Source organism: Cyclopterus lumpus, chromosome 19, assembly GCF_009769545.1.
Source record: "Cyclopterus lumpus isolate fCycLum1 chromosome 19, fCycLum1.pri, whole genome shotgun sequence".
NCBI classification, from domain to species: domain Eukaryota; kingdom Metazoa; phylum Chordata; class Actinopteri; order Perciformes; family Cyclopteridae; genus Cyclopterus; species Cyclopterus lumpus.
This window is the reverse complement of record NC_046984.1, coordinates 4,497,219-4,514,449: the sequence shown is the minus strand read 5'-3', so window position 1 is coordinate 4,514,449 and position 17,231 is coordinate 4,497,219. Positions and strand designations below refer to the sequence as shown.

The following is a 17,231-nucleotide window of genomic DNA, read 5'->3' as shown; positions in this document are numbered from 1 at the left end:
TTATGATTGTTGGGACAGCTCAGTCTCTGATCTCCATCATTTCACTCAGATCTTATAGATTTTTCCCTCTCGTCTCTATGTCCATGAAGTCGATTCATAATTTTGATATAATAATAATCCCAAAATATGCGTGAATTCCTCCGCCGAATTTGTGTCACTGACTTTAAAAGAACTCTTATATCTCATACAGATATAATATCTCACCACAAGGTCCATTTTGAACGGTTGGTCCTCAAAAGAAAATGGAAAAATGGACATCTACAATTCCATGGCAACTCCACTGGCAAACATCTGCTGATGTGAAATTACTGAAAGCTCAAGATCAGCGATTGAACTGAAGGAACGGTTATTTGTTGGACATGTTGGTGGCCCAACCCAGCGTAAACCCAAGGATTTCTGGTTCCACCGGATATATTATACACTGTCACGATGCTTAAAAAGTTAAAGAAACAGGTTTATACCAGCTACAGGTAACGATGTGCTCCGATTGGTCTCGGCCTGCGTTTTGAGGGCCGGGGGATTTAGCAAAGTGGTCATCTCCTTCTGCTTCCGAGTGTGAGCAGCAGAGTGGCACGAAGCTTTATCAGCGCTACGGACCCTTTCACAAATAATGTACATCATAACACTGAGCTGCAGAAATCAGCGTATTCAAAGCGTATTCGAAGCTCCCATTAACAGCCTCGAGAGCCACGGTACCGGTATGCGAATATCTTGTAATGTAGTCTTTTCTCTTCTACCTCGCTGCTGCATGGAGTGGAGAAAATTATATTTCCTAATATTACGTCACCAAGGCAGCTCCTACAAAAGTGTGAAATCTCTCTCCCACTCCACCCGCCCCCCCTCCCCCTCCTTTCACTTGTTGCCCGCTGCCATTTAAGAGGAGAGTAGAGCGTGACGGACTCTTTTGACGCTGCATGTATTTACAGCTCTTTAGCCACGCTTCCGCTTTATGCCATCAGCTTTTTCTGTTTTGAGCTGCGAACGTGAGCTCAAGGTCGGGACACACTCTCGGAAGTTCTTCTGTCTCCGTGGCTGCGGCAACTCCGCCCCCTATCACCTCGAGCTTACAGACACCACAGCCAAAGAGACTTCACCACACTTCCTATGAAAGCCGGCGTTGCTTAGCAACTCTCAGTCCGCAGTGGCAAGAGATACAGGGGTGTTTCCTGGCTGATGAGAGGGATACGTGTGTGTGTGTGTGTGTGTGTGTGTGTGTGAGGAGAGAATCTGTTCATTAGGAACCTCCAACGCATATATTTCATATGTACAAGTCACTCCTAAAAGCACACAAGGCAGCAGTTCGGGAGCACGATGCACCGCGCCAACAAGAGGAATATTGACGAGGCAACCGGATTGTGAAGTCAGCCTTTTCTCTTCCCAAACACCCCCCCCACCCCACCCCCACCCCCACCCCCACCGCGCATACAAAATTGATCTCTTCTTCACATAGTTCCCCCGAAGTGTCCCCATTGTGTGTGCCAATGTTATAGCCTGTGTGCTTGCGTGTATCCATATTCATGAGCATGGGAATGTAGAATGAAGCAAAGTTGCTGCGTATGTAAACGGACTGAAGGGATTGAAAGGAGGGGGGGGGGGGGGGGGGGGGGGGCAAGTTATCAATAATGGAAGCTGGTAAAAGTTCCACAGGGTTGGCTGTCTTCGACGATCAAAACTTCTTCTTCTTCTTTTCTTCTTTTTCTTCTCCTTCTTCTTCTTCTCCTCCCCTCGCCATCTTTCGCCTGTCGCTCCCCGTGTCATCCCCCCCCCCCCCCTACTCTCGTATGGCACGAGCAGATACAGCCGACACAATATGCCGCTATTTGCCTCCACCTCCTAACTCCCCGGCTCCTGACTCAGGCTACTGATAAGCCGTGTCAGCGAGCAGTCATGATATGCAGTGTTATACCAGCAGGATTTTCCACCCCCCCCACCCCAGCCCCCAACACCCCGAGTCGAGGCACGCTGTAACTCTTACTGGGTCGCTGAGGGCAGCTTATTTACAAGCGTAATACTCAATTTAAGGGGCGTAGTTTTAATTAATCGCGCTGCCGTTTTTTGACAGCCGTATCAGAGCATAAAATCTCAGGTTCCTTTGCTTCTTCCATTTCGGCAACGGTTTATGGACACAGAAAAATGATGTATTTTCAAATGCATTCATTAAAGGAAAAGACCTTCTCCAGCAAAATTCACGTCGATGGCATTATTCCCTTCAATCGAACTACTGTAGCATCAGCCTTGTATTTTGTGCAATGTTTAAAATGTTAAGCTTTTTTCTGACAAGCAACCTCCCGAGGCTGCGGTAAAGAAGTATTGGGAAGTTGCCCTGCGAAAGAAGATTATTTTATTAATCTCGTACGTCCCACACGTCATGTTAACTCTGAACGGTTTAACGATCGCGACCTCGGACGCTGACACTGAACATCGACATGGAACCCTGACAATTTCAAAATGGTTTTATTTAAGCAACACTCTTTATTTTTTTTAAAGAGGAGAGAAGCGGCTTTTTTCTATCTTCAACCTCAGCGAGAAGAATGTCCACCAGCACGTGTCTGGGAAGATTCAGACAATGTGGACGGTTACGCAGCGAAGATCAATATAATATTAATAGCATGTTAGCCACAATGTGCAGATACTAATCCCGTGACATTGAAACAAGCTCACGACAGTTAATAATGGATCGTCGCATCGGAAGTTTCAGAACTGCCTCGAGCTGCAAGACAGCCGACCAAGATTTCACCGTCCGCAGTAAAAGCATTCGCTGCGAAACAAATGAAATAAAAGAGTCGCACTGAATAATGAACGGGAGAGGGGGGGGAAGGAAGACAACCAGAGAGCTACTTTTGGGATAAAGTGGCATTTGTTCATGCGCCCGCAGTCGCAAACGCAGACAATATGAATGTAGACGTGTGGACGCGTGCACTAGCACACATGCACACTTTCAAGCACGACAGTGACAGATCTCCCGTTACAAAGGGCTGCAGCAGTCGCCCTCAATATTTCATGAACATCCTTCCGCATTCAGTTCTCTCCCCTTTAGTTATGTTTTGTTGTATGGGGGGGGGTCATTCTGGCATGTTCAGCATACTTCCTCCAAAAAAGGCAAAAAAGTTTCATTTCTGACAATCCCCTCCCTGAAAATAGCTGGTGTGAGACGGTACAGACGAAGAAGAAAAAAGTGATGCAGAGAAGAGGAAAAGCTTTGAGGGTTTTTTTGGAGAAAGGAGGGATTGATGGGAGATGAGCAGCAAAGGTTAGGCAGAGGCAGCCTTCGACTTGAGAGATAAAGCTTCCTGTTCCTTCCTGTTTTTGTGCGCACCTTCGCACACACACACACACTCACACTCACAAAGTTGCTGTGCTTTCTTGGCTTTTTGAAAGTTTGCCTTCTGAAGAGAAGGCCCGTTGCACTCCTGAGGAAACAAAGACGAAAAAAAAGAAGAGCGGCGGTGCGCTGAGAGACAGAATAACGGTTTGTAAAATAGAGAAGCCACTGCAGAGAAGCTTTTAGCGTTAGCTAAACAACAAACTACTCGTGAACAAGCTCCCTCAAAGTAACTTCTGGCTGAATCCAAAAGCCACTCTCTGGAAATGTCCGGAAGGAAAAGAAGAAAAGGAAAAGAAGCAAACAGTTTGATGTTTTCATCGAGAAAAAAAAGTCCGTCGGTCGGTGGCCGCGGTGGTTTGAAGCATCAACGTAGCGTTGGAGCCATCCCGACTTGACGGTCAGCTTCAGGTTTCTTTTAACGATGACAACGATATTTCCCAAACCCAGCAAAGTCCTTGAACCTAACCAAACTTTTCCTGCAGCAGAAATCCACTTAATCACTTCAAAACGGTGGTTTGTGTTGGAGCATCAGGGCATCAAGCCCTTTATTGTGTGCAACTGTTGTTTCATCCGGATGACTTGATGCTAAAACCTTTCTTCGACGCTCCCCTTCCATCTTCAACGCGTGTCCTGCCTGCGTCTCATTTGTCTGGTTCTTCCTGCTGGTCCAGTCCAGGCAACGCCCTTTCCCGCAGGTCTCGCTGTTTATAATCATAATGAGTGCGAAGAGATCAGCGTTGCGTCCAGCGGCGTGGGACTCGGGCCTTTGTCCTGTTTCGAACTTCGGGGGCGGAGTGAGTTTTGGATCAAGGAAAGGGGGGTCTTTGCACATCCTCTGTGCTTTGATCCGGATTCCTTTCATGGGCATTCATGGGGAGCTGTGAAGACAGAACTTCAGCAGGTTGCATCAAGCAGCCTCGGTTACTTTTAAGCAATAACGGACTCATATGACTCCAATGAGTAGTTTCGAAGCCACCAATTGTCGAGACGTGAACCGGTTGGAACCCAAAGAGGAGCTAATGCTTCGGTATATTTATTTCAGCTCAGCTGCAGAATATCTCTACCGTTCAGCCGATGACTGGCAGTTCCCCCGCGGCTGTTAACAATCTTTGCGATCTATCTTCAATTCTCTTAACACATCCACCAATATTTCTCCCTGAATCCATTTCAGGTACATACTGCATACACTATGCCGCTATGTGGACAACCATGCCGCAGCGCCTGGGTTTAAGTGTTAACGAGTGTGGAGAGGTGGCGTCTCGCGTTAGCTAAACACTCCCTGAAGATTATACCTACAGTATGCTGGTGGAGGAGGGGGGGGGGGGGGGGGAATACATTTTAAACTGATTTGTAGAGACATACAGTACACATCATTAAAAGTGTGGTAGTTTATGAGAGAGCAGAGGATGTGCAGTGTGTGTGTGTGTGTGTGTGTGTGTGTGTGGAGACGCAGCACCTCGTCCCGTGCGAGTTACACTAAACACAATATGATTAATATTTATTCAGAGAGGCTCGTCTGTATCGATCGGCCTCCGACTGTGCGTGCTCCTCATCTCTCGCCGCGGACGATTCATTCCCCCACTCTCATGAATGATATAAGAGATGGAGAGAGTTGAAACTTCCACCAAACTTTACTCTCTTCACACACACAGAGACACACACGCCTATAGGCTACACACACTGGTTCTCTTCTTCGTTGTTTGTGTCCTGCTGTCTGGTGTCAGATCATTAGAGGACAGAATCAGAGTGAATCAGCAATGTGAGGCAGGGGAGGACATAAGGCTTGCATATTATTTCCCCTTCATTAGACAAGAAGAAGAGGGACTTTGAATGTGTGTGTGTGTGTGTGTGTGTGTGTGTGAGAGGGAAAAGCTGAAAGATCCCATGAGAGCAGAATACTTTTGGAGGTGTTGATGAGTTTGATAATGTTGCCTCTCCGACGAACGCATCACCGTGTGAGTCGACGCACCCGTGTCTGTTCTGACAGATCCTCGTGTATCTTTTCCTCTAATTGAATCCATCCCTCGGTGTGTCACCGCATTTCTGACACCATGAAGGTGTGTGTGTGTGTGTGTGGCAGTACACTCCTTATTGTTTAATTATAGCCCAGCAGCTGGGGAGACGGAGGAAGAGAATGAGGGCAGAGAGAGGAAGAGTTATTGATTGGATCAGTCTCATTATTCATATTTCATGTTTAGCTTTGCCGCCATGCCCGAGCCTCCCTCCCGCAATGTCCTTCTGTTCATAAACGTGATTTCTATTTACGACCCTCCAATAAACACCCTACTTTGTACACTTGATTGGTTGCCAGTGTGTGATAGCACCAGTCCAGCATGTCTGCTTTGGTCACATGGTGTTTACATTACTTAAACACAATAATATTACGATTTCTCTTTTGAATTTGCTCAACTAAGTCACCATATTCTGACAAATACTCAACCCGTGGTGCAAGGTGTTCATTTTTACTTACAGGCCGTTTAAATATTGTTAAACACTGTAGGCTACTCAGTTAAACCTGCAATGTTTGGCCACTTGAGGTTAGCTGCAAGGAGCTGTAAACACAGCACTGACATATGAAAAGTACATTAGCGATGTTTAAACACACAACACACATCCAGCAACATTAGCATGCGTTTAGCCGCTCCAGCTAGCCGCTAACTTCGTCTGTCCGGGTTTATCAAGGCTTCCCACTGCAACCGGAAGAAAATTACTTTACGAGAGCAAACGAGAAAGTTAGAACCCATTACAATTTTGGAGTGGTTTCAGGGGAGTCTCGTTTTCTTCGTACGCTATTGTGAGGGTCTGAACGCTGACCTGTGCAGTCTGAGGAAGTTTCCTTAATGAGGACAACTTTAGATTGTGCTCCAGACGGCCGTGGAATATACAGGTTTTGAATACATTTTCGAGTTTTGCCTTGGTACTGTAAATTAAGAAGAGACCAATTACTCCATGAATTCCTAAAATTCTATTTGTAACACTGGCGATATCAGCGAATTGATGACCCTATTTATCTTTGTTTGTTACGGAGGGGTGCTCATTATTCTCGTCTCGTGCAGAGCTTGGATAGAACCAAAAGTTCACCAGTGACGTCTTGAGTCAGAGTCCTCTCGTGACCTGAGAAGGTACCAGGATTTGTCAATGATCAATGTAAAGTTAGAATTGAACAGATAATTCTTGATTCTTTAGCTGATCAGACAAAGTCTTCAATCCGACTATCTTTTGTCCCGATACCATTGACGATATTGGGGTACGGTTATGAAACCAGTGCTTAATTAATGAGCTGTATGCCCCCCTGTGTGGAGGTGACTGGGGTCAGTTGTGTATGTGTAAGGCAACATCAAATACACAAAACTAAAGTTTGACTTGAACTTTGCTTTGCTAACTTTGAAAACCAAAACCTCCATCGACATCGAAGTTGATACCGATACCAGACCCAGCTGTTTGAGTCTGTACTGGATCACTAAATATATATATATATATACACACACATCCCTATAAATACTCATATCAGATGGTATGGCCGGCGTTTGAGAGTTTGGGACCTATCTTCCCAATCTTGTGTTTGCAGCACATAATGGTAATGGAGCTTATGCTTACATCAAAACATGAATAGTGCACGCAAGCGAGGTGTGCATTTCTTCTTACTTTTGTTTTCTGTCAAAACCTTTTCTTTTAAACGTCTTAAAATCGTGCAAAGTCGTCTGTAACGGTGGTGAGGTGTATATTAGAATGTATAATCCAAAAAGTCGGAGGAAAGACAATCGCCAATTTTAGAGAGAATCCTACGGCAAATCAGTCAACTTACATCCTTGCTGGAGAAATGACGAAGGGAAACTTTTCTGGACTAATATGACATTGTGCGTTTAGCGCTGACGCAGGTTCGTGATTACAAAGACAACACATGCGGCTCATTATTTTTAATTAGCCCCGTCGTCTCAGTCCTGAGCGGTGAACTTTTGCCGATGCCACCGCCGCGTGTCAACAACAGTTTGCTCTCCCCCTAAAACTTTCGGTGCCGCCACTCTCCAAATTACGAGCGCAAGCCCTTTTGTCTCCTGTTTAATGATCCCACTCCCCGTACTGATTGATCTTTTTAATTGCATCCCTTTGGACCCCGCACAAAGTTCCGGCGCATCCTCCCGTGTGCGACATATAACCCTGTGCTGCCTCCCACATGCAACATTCATTACCCAACTGATGGGGGATGGGCCTTGTGGTCACACACACTCTCCCCTTCCCCCCTCCAGCCGGCATCTATTATTCAATAGCCCTGTTCAATACTGTATCGGAGCGACCGCAGAGTTATCACATTGTGGCCCGTCATCCCTTGGAACTGCTTTGAAATTGGATGATTCTGCAGCAAATGATTTATGTCCCATGCCGGTGTTCAGAGCCAGTGTGCCCTCTCCTTAGTGAGGTATAAAACAAAAGTTGGTGGAGGAGCCCTGACTTTCATGCAGTTTCCTCACAATCCACCACCTAAAGAGCGACTACTGCGATTTACTGCTTTTATAACGTTGGGAGGCCTCATGACGGACAGATAAGACATATAATGGTCCAAATTAAAGCAGCAGAGGCCACGATATACTAACTGGTATTCGGTTAAGCACCAACATCCCTGCATCCTACACACGTCCCATAATGCAGCTCAGTGCAGTAACGGAAACACATGACGCCCCCCTGCAGAATAACCCTGAGAGGGCCCCCCCCCCCATATGTAAGGGATAATGTATTGTCCGGCACAACACATAGACAGAGCAGTACAGCTGTCAAAGTATAACGTTAGCTACGTGGTAATGTTAGCTATAGCAAACAGTACAATACCTGTCTCTTCTGGCAGATGAGTGCATCCTTCACCAGCTGGTCGAAAAAGACTTGTAATTTTGGGAAGTTTGGCATTTAATTCAGAAATGTCCTGTTTTGATTGCCGCTTTTGGGCACCACTTTTAAATGTGCGTTTCATTTTTCCTCAAGAGAAATTTCCTCGTAGTTCTCCCAGAATACACCGCGGCCCAACAATAACACCAGTCCGCGTAGCAGGAGGCCCTAGTGGTTGCCTGTTACGATTGCCTTTACAACTATTATTTAAAACTTATAAAGCCAGTTTAAAATACTTTTTTTATTGTGTAGCTTTATATGAGAGAGACAACTTTGTGGGATATCTTAATGTTATTACGTAATGTAATATTATTTATTTATTACATTATTCGGCCCAGATTCGGCAACCGATATAAACCGGTTGCCATGTCTCAGACAGAATCTGCCCATGTCCGTAACAGCTACACCTGGGCCAGACATGGCAACAGTGAAATGTGCCAAAGGTGGCTCACATTTGGCCGCATCGAGCCGGAACACAGCCGAGTCAGCCGACACTTAGCCGCAATACGGCCGAGTCCGCTGGCTAGTGTTGGATTAAAAAAAACAAAAAAAATTGCCACGCGAGGCCCCCTGTCCCTGTGAGGCCCCCCCGCGGTGCGGGGGCTGCGGGGGTGATCTCTACGGGCCTGATGCAGCTGCATAGTGTCTTTCATTAGACCCGACAACCCCCCAGTATGTGACACAGAAGTGTCCTGCGGAATAACCCTTGTTGCGCAAGTGATTAATATAACTCCCCATGACGTAATATTGACCTGAAATATTGGAAACTTGCTCTCTTGGTGGCTGGAAATAAGTGGACATTCCATAAACATACGTATGGATGATTCAGAGTATTCGTTTGCAACATCCACACCAATCGGACCGCGAACCATCTCTTCTGTGGAGCAGCTGATACGAGAGCTCGCTCCATTTCCAGATCTCGAGCCTCTGTTCCATTTAATAATCTGTGCTGTCGCAGCGGTTTGGACTTTTGGAACAATGTGAACGACGAGTTTGATGTGCAGCTGGTTTTAGAGAGAAAAAGCATGTCTTGGTATCCTTAACATATGCATGTCACAGATGTCCGTAATTTCCCCTTGACCAACATGCCTAGTATTTTAAAAGCTATTACCACAGACTATTGTTCAAACACAGAGCTGTTTCCTGTTTCCCGAGAATTTTCCTGGTGTTCTTTTTATTGTCATTTTAATTTTTAACTCCTGTGGCCCAAGTTAAAATTCCATATTTCGCTGCTGTTGTTGTTCGTCCTGCAATATATATTTATTGAGTGACTGTTGGTCAGTGGTTAGCAGGTCCGTCTTACAATCAGAGCATCGGTGGTTCGATCCCCGGCTATGCTGTCCCTGGTCGATGTGTCCCCGTAGCTGTGTCTACGGTGTATGATTGTAAGTCGCTTTCGATAAAAGCGTCAGCTAAATGTAATGGATTTTATTTTCGTTGAGTTTTTTGTGTGCGTCGGCCGTTGGGGCCGCGCTGACACAGCCGCGTTGCGAGTCAGCGGGACGAATGGGGCAAATGTGGGCAAATGCAATGAAAGACAGGACAGGCCGTTTGTAGCACAGCCTGCATATTCAACGGATACAAATAGCGCCGTTTGTTTTCCTTTGAACTCAAACACACACTTGGATGACAAACGATCTACTCTGTCCTAACACTGTTAACCAGGCGGGGTGAAGGACGCTGAACGTGGGTGAAGTAGTGAAGTAGCAATCTGTAATATATGTGGGTAGTGTGTGTGTGTGTGTGTGTGTGTGTGTGGGGGGGGGGGGTATCGGTAGTATTAGCCTAATCTGCATTTGGTCCCATCATTGATTGGTGTCACATAACTCAGACTGGCATTTAATCTAACCGCATGAGGAATGCCCACTTCGACCCTGTGGTCAATAAATTGCATGCGCCATGCATCAGGATGTCTTCGCGCTCACTCCTCCTCCTCCTCCTCCTCCTCCTCCTCCTCTCAGTCAGCCTCCCGGTCTCTCAGCATCGGCCACTTTTCGCTTTCTTTTCTTTTTTATTTCCATACTTATTTCCGCACTTTTCCATATTCCCTCTGTGGCTTTCATATTCCCTTTTCTGTTAGTTAATCGGAAGTGTAAGAGGCAAACCGTACATCACTTTTGAATGTTACACTGAGATAGAAATGTTGTTTGTTGTTACCGCCAGCTTCCGGGCTGCTGTCATCTGTCCTCGGTGTGTTCCTTAACTGTTCTCTCTACGTGGTTCGAGCGGGCGTCCATGTTGGTGATCCTGCTGAACTGTGTGACGCTGGGCATGTTTCATCCGTGCGAGGACATCATCTGCGAATCTGAGAGGTGCAAGATCCTGCAGGTAAGACAGTTTATGGCTCTATGTGTCGCAGATGTAATGTGTTTTTTTTTTTTTCTCGACTTGTTTGATATGAAAATAATCTTCATTTTCCAAAAGCAGTGGGAATATGTGTGTAACGGAGTGGCAGTATGACCATTATTTTAGGAAATCACGAGAGTTGTGTGGGGCTACACCTCTCTGACATTGGATTTAGGAAGGAGGTGGGTGAAGGGTTGGGTTGGGAGGGGTGGGGGGGTAGGGTAGATTTCAGATGTAGTCGGGCAACTTGCCGGAAGGACTGCTTCTTTTCAAGCAGAAGTCACATCCCACATCTGACCTGCTGTCTCGGGCCAATCTCCAAAAAATGGTGCCTCCTATTTTAGAAATGCCAATATCTTTTAAACTGGACATCCTCAGACTATATTACACAAATGCCTTCACTCGCTGGGTTAGTACACCTTTTTCCCGGTTAGTTGACTTTGATGGAATAGCTGGAGTGCCCCTTGAAAGTTAGTGTTAGTGGTTCAGATTACTCAGTTGGGCCTTGAACTCTATTATTGGATTGCTGAGGTGTGGGAACAACCCACCGAGACATGGCAGGAGAGACGCACATATCCCCCGCATTCATTTGTGTTCCTCGCTCTGTATTCAGCAGGGCGAGTACAAATTAGCATGAAGACAAATGAAAGCACAAAAGTGCACTACAGAAAACAACATCCGCACAGGTAGGTGGTAGATAAGGACAACGGACGCAGGGCGACGGCTGGGAAACATCCGACATCACGGCTGGGTAACCGCAGTCCATACGGGGAGTCCGACAGAGAGTTACGGGGACAATTATCTGAACCAATGCATTTGATAGAGTCACAGAGAGAAAGAGAGAGAGAGAAATAAATAATATTTCCCATCATATCTGGCCTTTGCAGCTCCCTCCATCTGCATTATTTCGGACGGAAAGTAAACAGCAACATTGTGTGGAGGCGTTTCCATTAATTGATGGACCTCCTTTAACCCAACAAACTCTAATGGAGGATGCATTGTTTGTTGTCGCTGCTGGTGTAAGTTGGAGGAGGGAATGAAGCGGGCCGAGGTGAGGCAGAACGGATCTATCGGTGTTATCTGGCACCGTGCATCTTCTTCAGTGAATGGATAATGTGTTTGCAAAGTGGTTCCAAATAGATTGGATCAAAACAAAGTTCGCTCAATTTCCTGTCCACTGGCTTGGTGAAATTGAGCAATTTTGTTCCAAAATGAGATATATCTATCGTTTAAAAGAATGGCGCTCTATCTCGAGGACAAAGCACACTAATATGAGAGTGAATTTCTTGCTCTTTTACTTTCAGTTTCTCTACAAATAACGAATGGAATCCATGCGAGTCATTTTCTTTCGTGGAATCTAATACATTGCATTTGAGAGGGAAAAGGGGCAGAAAGAAAAGCAAGAGGAGTTGAAAGGAGAAGAATAAAGAGGGGAAGAGGGGAAGAGAGAAAATCAAAGCTGTGGAGCATCGATACGAGGATGCAGAGAGCTTGCGGCTGCTGTTGCTGGGCAGCGCGAGCCCATCGACTGCTCCCATCGCTGTGCTCGGGGATGTGAGACGCGGTGGGTCTCCTCTCTGGAGCGCCCACCAACGTACAGCCTCGAGGTTAAATGTTCATCCTCACGAACATCCCTCCATTTCAATCTCGCCATCACACTCGTAGATCGTAAAGGAACATAAACGATGCACCGTCTCCACGAGTCTCTATTCACCCCCCCCCCCCCCTTTTTAATATCGAGGACTTGGTTTGACTTTACAACCTCCCCAATAAAATATGTACCTCAATACACGATTTTCAACACCGCATGTGAAAGAATACATGAACAAATACATATTATCGTTCCACTGCATCAAAGGGTCCAACGCCTTGTAATGTTGGTTTCACTTCCAGGTCATAGTCTCAAGCCAAAGAAATACTGACTGACTAGTAAAAGTGATTTACTAGTGCGAAAACCAAAAGCAAGCTACAGCTGTTGGCATCTATTGTTAAGTTAAGTGGAAGGTGGTAAAAAATAAATAAATACTTAACTAAACCAGCATACATAACATTTAATGAGGTTATCTGTTTGAATCCAAACTTGCCATTGTCTTCCTTATGTCTGCTCAAGCACTAATATCCCAACAACCTCACACAAAAAACAACTTTATAGGTCGTCCGTGCAAGCAGCTAAATAATACATTATTACGTAACCACCTCCCCAAGTATTACCTCCCGTCTGTAACACAGGAACTTTAGAACCTAACGACTGCACATTTTAAGCAAAATAGTTATCTTTTCTCTTTGTTGCCTGAACATAACTTTACAGTTGTGTTGCCTGAACCTGACAAAGTATTTTTGTTGCCCAGACATAACTAACTAGTTTCATCTCCCGACATTGCTGATGGTCACAGTGTAGCCGCGGGGTTAGCGAGAACCATGTTTACACTTTTGTTTTGATGACCACTTGTGTTCACCTTCATGGTTGTATGATATTAAATGGAATCATCACATTGACATTGTTATTTAATAAGGTCTTTTGCTTTTTGATTAAGAGGCTTTCGCTGAGGCACTCGGGGTGTCAAGTCCATCGCTTTTGTCTCACATCAATCAAGTTGTCAAGGAGTCAAGGAGTTTTGTACACGCATTGATAAACCCCTGGAATCTGGGAGCGCCACCATCAGATTTACATTTGCTGTGTTTGAGTGGATCGTCTTGACAGCTATTGAATGGATCGCAATCCAATTGTTGGAAGTACAGACATGAATGCCCCCCCACCCCCCTCAAACATAAACTGTAAAAACGTTGCGATGGCAAAAGCTTTATGACATATCTTTGCGGGTATGCACCGCAGTTTCTTGTTGCTGCTCAGCCGACATAAATGCAGACAGGCTTTTTATCTGTAATCCGCTAAACTGCAACGTTTCGGGCTCCAGTAACACCTCCATGTGTACGTCTAGCACCAGAACAGCAGGAAGGAAAAATAGTGCCACTGTTTGGCTTATCTGTGGCGCAGCCTCCCTCGAACACTTCGTCCCAGATGGTAAACAAACGTGGATGGACCGCGGGCGAGGGACGACATCGGAGAGCACGCCGCGCCAGAGTGAACACATAAGGGATAAGTGGTGATTTAGCCGACGGAGGCGTTTCAAAGAAAAGTCAAACGGAGCGGCCGTTCATGTCTTTTCTTTCCGTGAATTTGTGCTGAATTTGTGCTCCGAAAGCAACGGCGCCACACTTAACCTTCCGCCGTGGCCCTCGAGCTACAGCACAACAAAAAACCAAGTGTGTGCAGAGGAAGAGCAACTCACTGCCAACACACGATGGGAGGAAGAAGGACGAGAGAAAGAGAGAAAGAAGGGAGAGGAGTTGGCAGGCAGGTGCCATCGTACTATGAATCAAGGAGTTTCTGTGTGTGTGTGTGTGTGTGTGTGTGCGTGTGTGTGTGCGTGTGCGTACGTCCCACTTGAAGGGTGTGTAGCTGGGGGTAGTGCCGTGTCGAAAGGTGGTCGCGGCTCATTGGCTGCGGTTACCCTTTGCTCCTGGATGCTGGAAAATGTTGTTATACTAACATCATTTGGATTTGGATTTGGAACACACACTCACCGGTTCACCTCCCCACCTCAGCCTGGCACGCGGTGAAGAAACGCCAGATCCCGTGTCTCGTGTGTTTACCCCGAGTGCGATGAATTGTAAAAAAATTACTGAGCTATAAAAAATTTAAAAAAAGTCCCTCTCACAATATTATCTCCCCCCACCTGTGAGGAGAGGATCTCAACTGAAAGGCAGATTAAAGTTAGCCTGCCCTATTGTCCTCGCCGCATGAGGCACACACCGCCTCCATCCACACAGGCGGCTGTCCACCTGCCTGCGTGTGTGTGTGTGTGTGTGTGTGTGTGTGTGTGTGTGTGTGTGCGTGTGTGTGTGCGGGCGTGATGAAAGCATCTGACCCCTGGGATAATAGCATTCAGACTTGTGACAGGCAGAATTAGCATACATAGTGGATGAGATTTGTTTTTGGGAGAGGACGCGGGGGGGGGGGGGGATGTTTTCACGGAATTGATGGCACCTGTTTCTGAGCAGAATAATATTTACATGAAGGTACAAGTTTTTATTTGGAGCGACGGACACAGCAGTCATCGAGTGGAGAGATTCCTTCTGATTCAGGCTTCATTAGACCACGACAGACATGCTCTCTGCCACTGACCACCTGCAGAGGTCCAAAATCCATATATTCCATGTTGTGGATTTTAAACATTAGTAACCTAATCAAACCACTATAGCCATGCTGTCATGCCAATTATTGAGAAAAAGATCACAACATCAGTATACAAATATCAAGACTATGTGTAAAGAGTTAATCTGTCGATTATTTCCTCCATTAATCAATCTATTTTAGTGTACATAGGGTGAGATAATAGATAAAAGCCATCACAATGTCCTTACCCAAGTTGATATTATTATGTTTTTTTCTCTAACCGACACCTCAAACTTAAAGATGGAATAGGAAAAGAAATGCGGCAAATCCTTTAAACTCAGGACTTGGAACTGGAAGGTTGGACATTTAATGTTCTTGCATAATGTTTTCTGTTTATTGACTTATCATTCAAATGACTCACTGTCCTCTAAAAGAATAAATAACAATCAGGACCCTCTCTGCTGAAATCTCTTTGCAGAAAAGTCATAACATTGTACTTTTGTGACAAACTATGGTGATTTAATGTGCAAGCATAACAACATTACATCGCCACTGTTAAGGTCACAAACAACGGTCTCCTGGGTGAAAGGCCGGGTCCTCCGTGCTATGCGGAAACGTACAATGCCAATATTTTGTCCCTGGCTGCTGGCCTATCAGAGGTCACTGAGGAGCCGACCGGCTTTCAGGGTCACTTCCTGTGGACTTCCTCTTTGAAACAACAAGAAGCCATTGACTTTGCTCATGTGCAGAAACACATGGTGATATTTGAATCATGTGCAGGGATGTTTTTGATCTTCATATCTTGATTGTCCCTCGAAGGCTTCGAAACTGTCACGCGACTGGCACGAACGCCGCACCCGATGCACGCGTCAAGGCAGTAGGGAGCGTTTGAAGTGCACTCGCCGTTAGCGATTAAGAGCACTCAGAACATAAAGGCTCCGTTCAAGAGGTGATGAGAGGGCGTGTCCTGTTGGCACTCGCCGGACACATTAATAACACGCAATAAAGCTCGCTGATGTCTGCGTGTGCCTGGTGAACACGTGTGTTTACACTTGTTCTCAGGCAATGTGCAAAGCAACATGGGCGTTGACACACACACACATGCACACGCGGGGCTGTTGAGCAGGCGTGCGGTGTCACTGTTTAGGCTGAGAGGTTCACGCGAGCCTGACGACACATGGAGAAAGAAGCTGTCTGAATGCTTTATGTCTCTCCATGCAGTGTCATTGTGTGCGAGAGAGAGAGAGACCACGCGGGAGCACATGTTAATACACACTCTCACACACACACACACATGGTCAATTTTATTATAAACAAGCACAGGAAATATGACACATAGCGTGTACACATGAGCATCAACACACGCAAATGTATTATTAGGCGTGCAGACGGGGAGATGTGGCGAGAGACGTGATTACAGTAACGGAGGGGGGGAGGGGGGGGGGGGGGGGCGGTGGGAGAAGAAAAGATAAGAGGAAGATGAGAGGGATGGAAGTCGGTGGTAGACCGGAGGAGGAGGACTGCCAGTAGCTCACATACTGTACAGCAAGAATCTCTTCCAGCTGTTACTGCGGGGAGAGAGAGAGCAAGTGGGAGAGAAGATAACAGCGACAGAAGGCAAAAAACACAATGTGTATCCTACTTCTTTTTTTTTCTTTCGGCATTGGCATGAAAATGTGCGCGATGAAAAAAAGTGTTGAAAACAGCAGCCTCTGGTTCTCACCAGGGGCAGTGTGTTTTCATAGGCCGTAGAATAACACAGGTGTGCGGCCTGTGATGGGTCGATGGTTTGGCCGTCTCCTTTGCCAGTCACATGTGATTTTCACATCAAAAGCAAAGAGTTGCATCCATATTTCAAAACGTAGCTTTTAAAATAGTTTTTTTTACGTGTTATTTTAAATGCAAATCATACATTTTCCACAAAGTATTTGTACATTAAAAACGAATAAAAAAAAACTAACTAGTAGAACCAGTAGAACGCAGACCTTACTTGAGGCAACTTAGAGGGCCGTAACCATGCAGGCACCATTAATGTGATGGGCAAATGAACATCCACGCAAATAAAAAAATGCCGCTGACAACTAAAAAAAATGTTTTTAGCAACTTTTGACTCTTATGATGCATGTTCTACCATTGCCTTATGTGCCGTCTTACTACAGCCGAACAACCTAATAACCTCATTATGACGCCACAGCTACAGGTTATTATTTGTTATGTGTGAAGACCTCATATTCACATAACACTGCCACATTTGACAAGAGAAATACAATGTTACTTGAAGCGCAACACCTACAAATACACTAACTGCCTAACACAAGGACAAGAACACATTCACAAACCAGTCACATTTATTTATAACAAAACAGACAAGGCAAGGAAGTTTATTTATAGAGCACAATTCGTACACCAGGCAATTCAAAGTGCTTCACAGTTACATAAAATTACAAAAAGGCAAATAAAAAAAGACTACACAGTCCAACAAAACTGCGTCACAAGCCATTCAAA

The 17,231-nt window shown here is 45.6% G+C and overlaps 1 protein-coding gene across 1 annotated transcript in view; it reads left to right on the top strand.

Annotated features, from left to right (window-relative positions):
* Positions 1-17,231, top strand: part of cacna1g (calcium channel, voltage-dependent, T type, alpha 1G subunit) — a 188,604-nt gene that overhangs the window by 56,268 nt on the left and 115,105 nt on the right. The window contains 1 exon segment of the mRNA XM_034558363.1: positions 10,420-10,531. Within this exon segment, the coding sequence (XP_034414254.1) occupies positions 10,420-10,531 (112 nt within the window).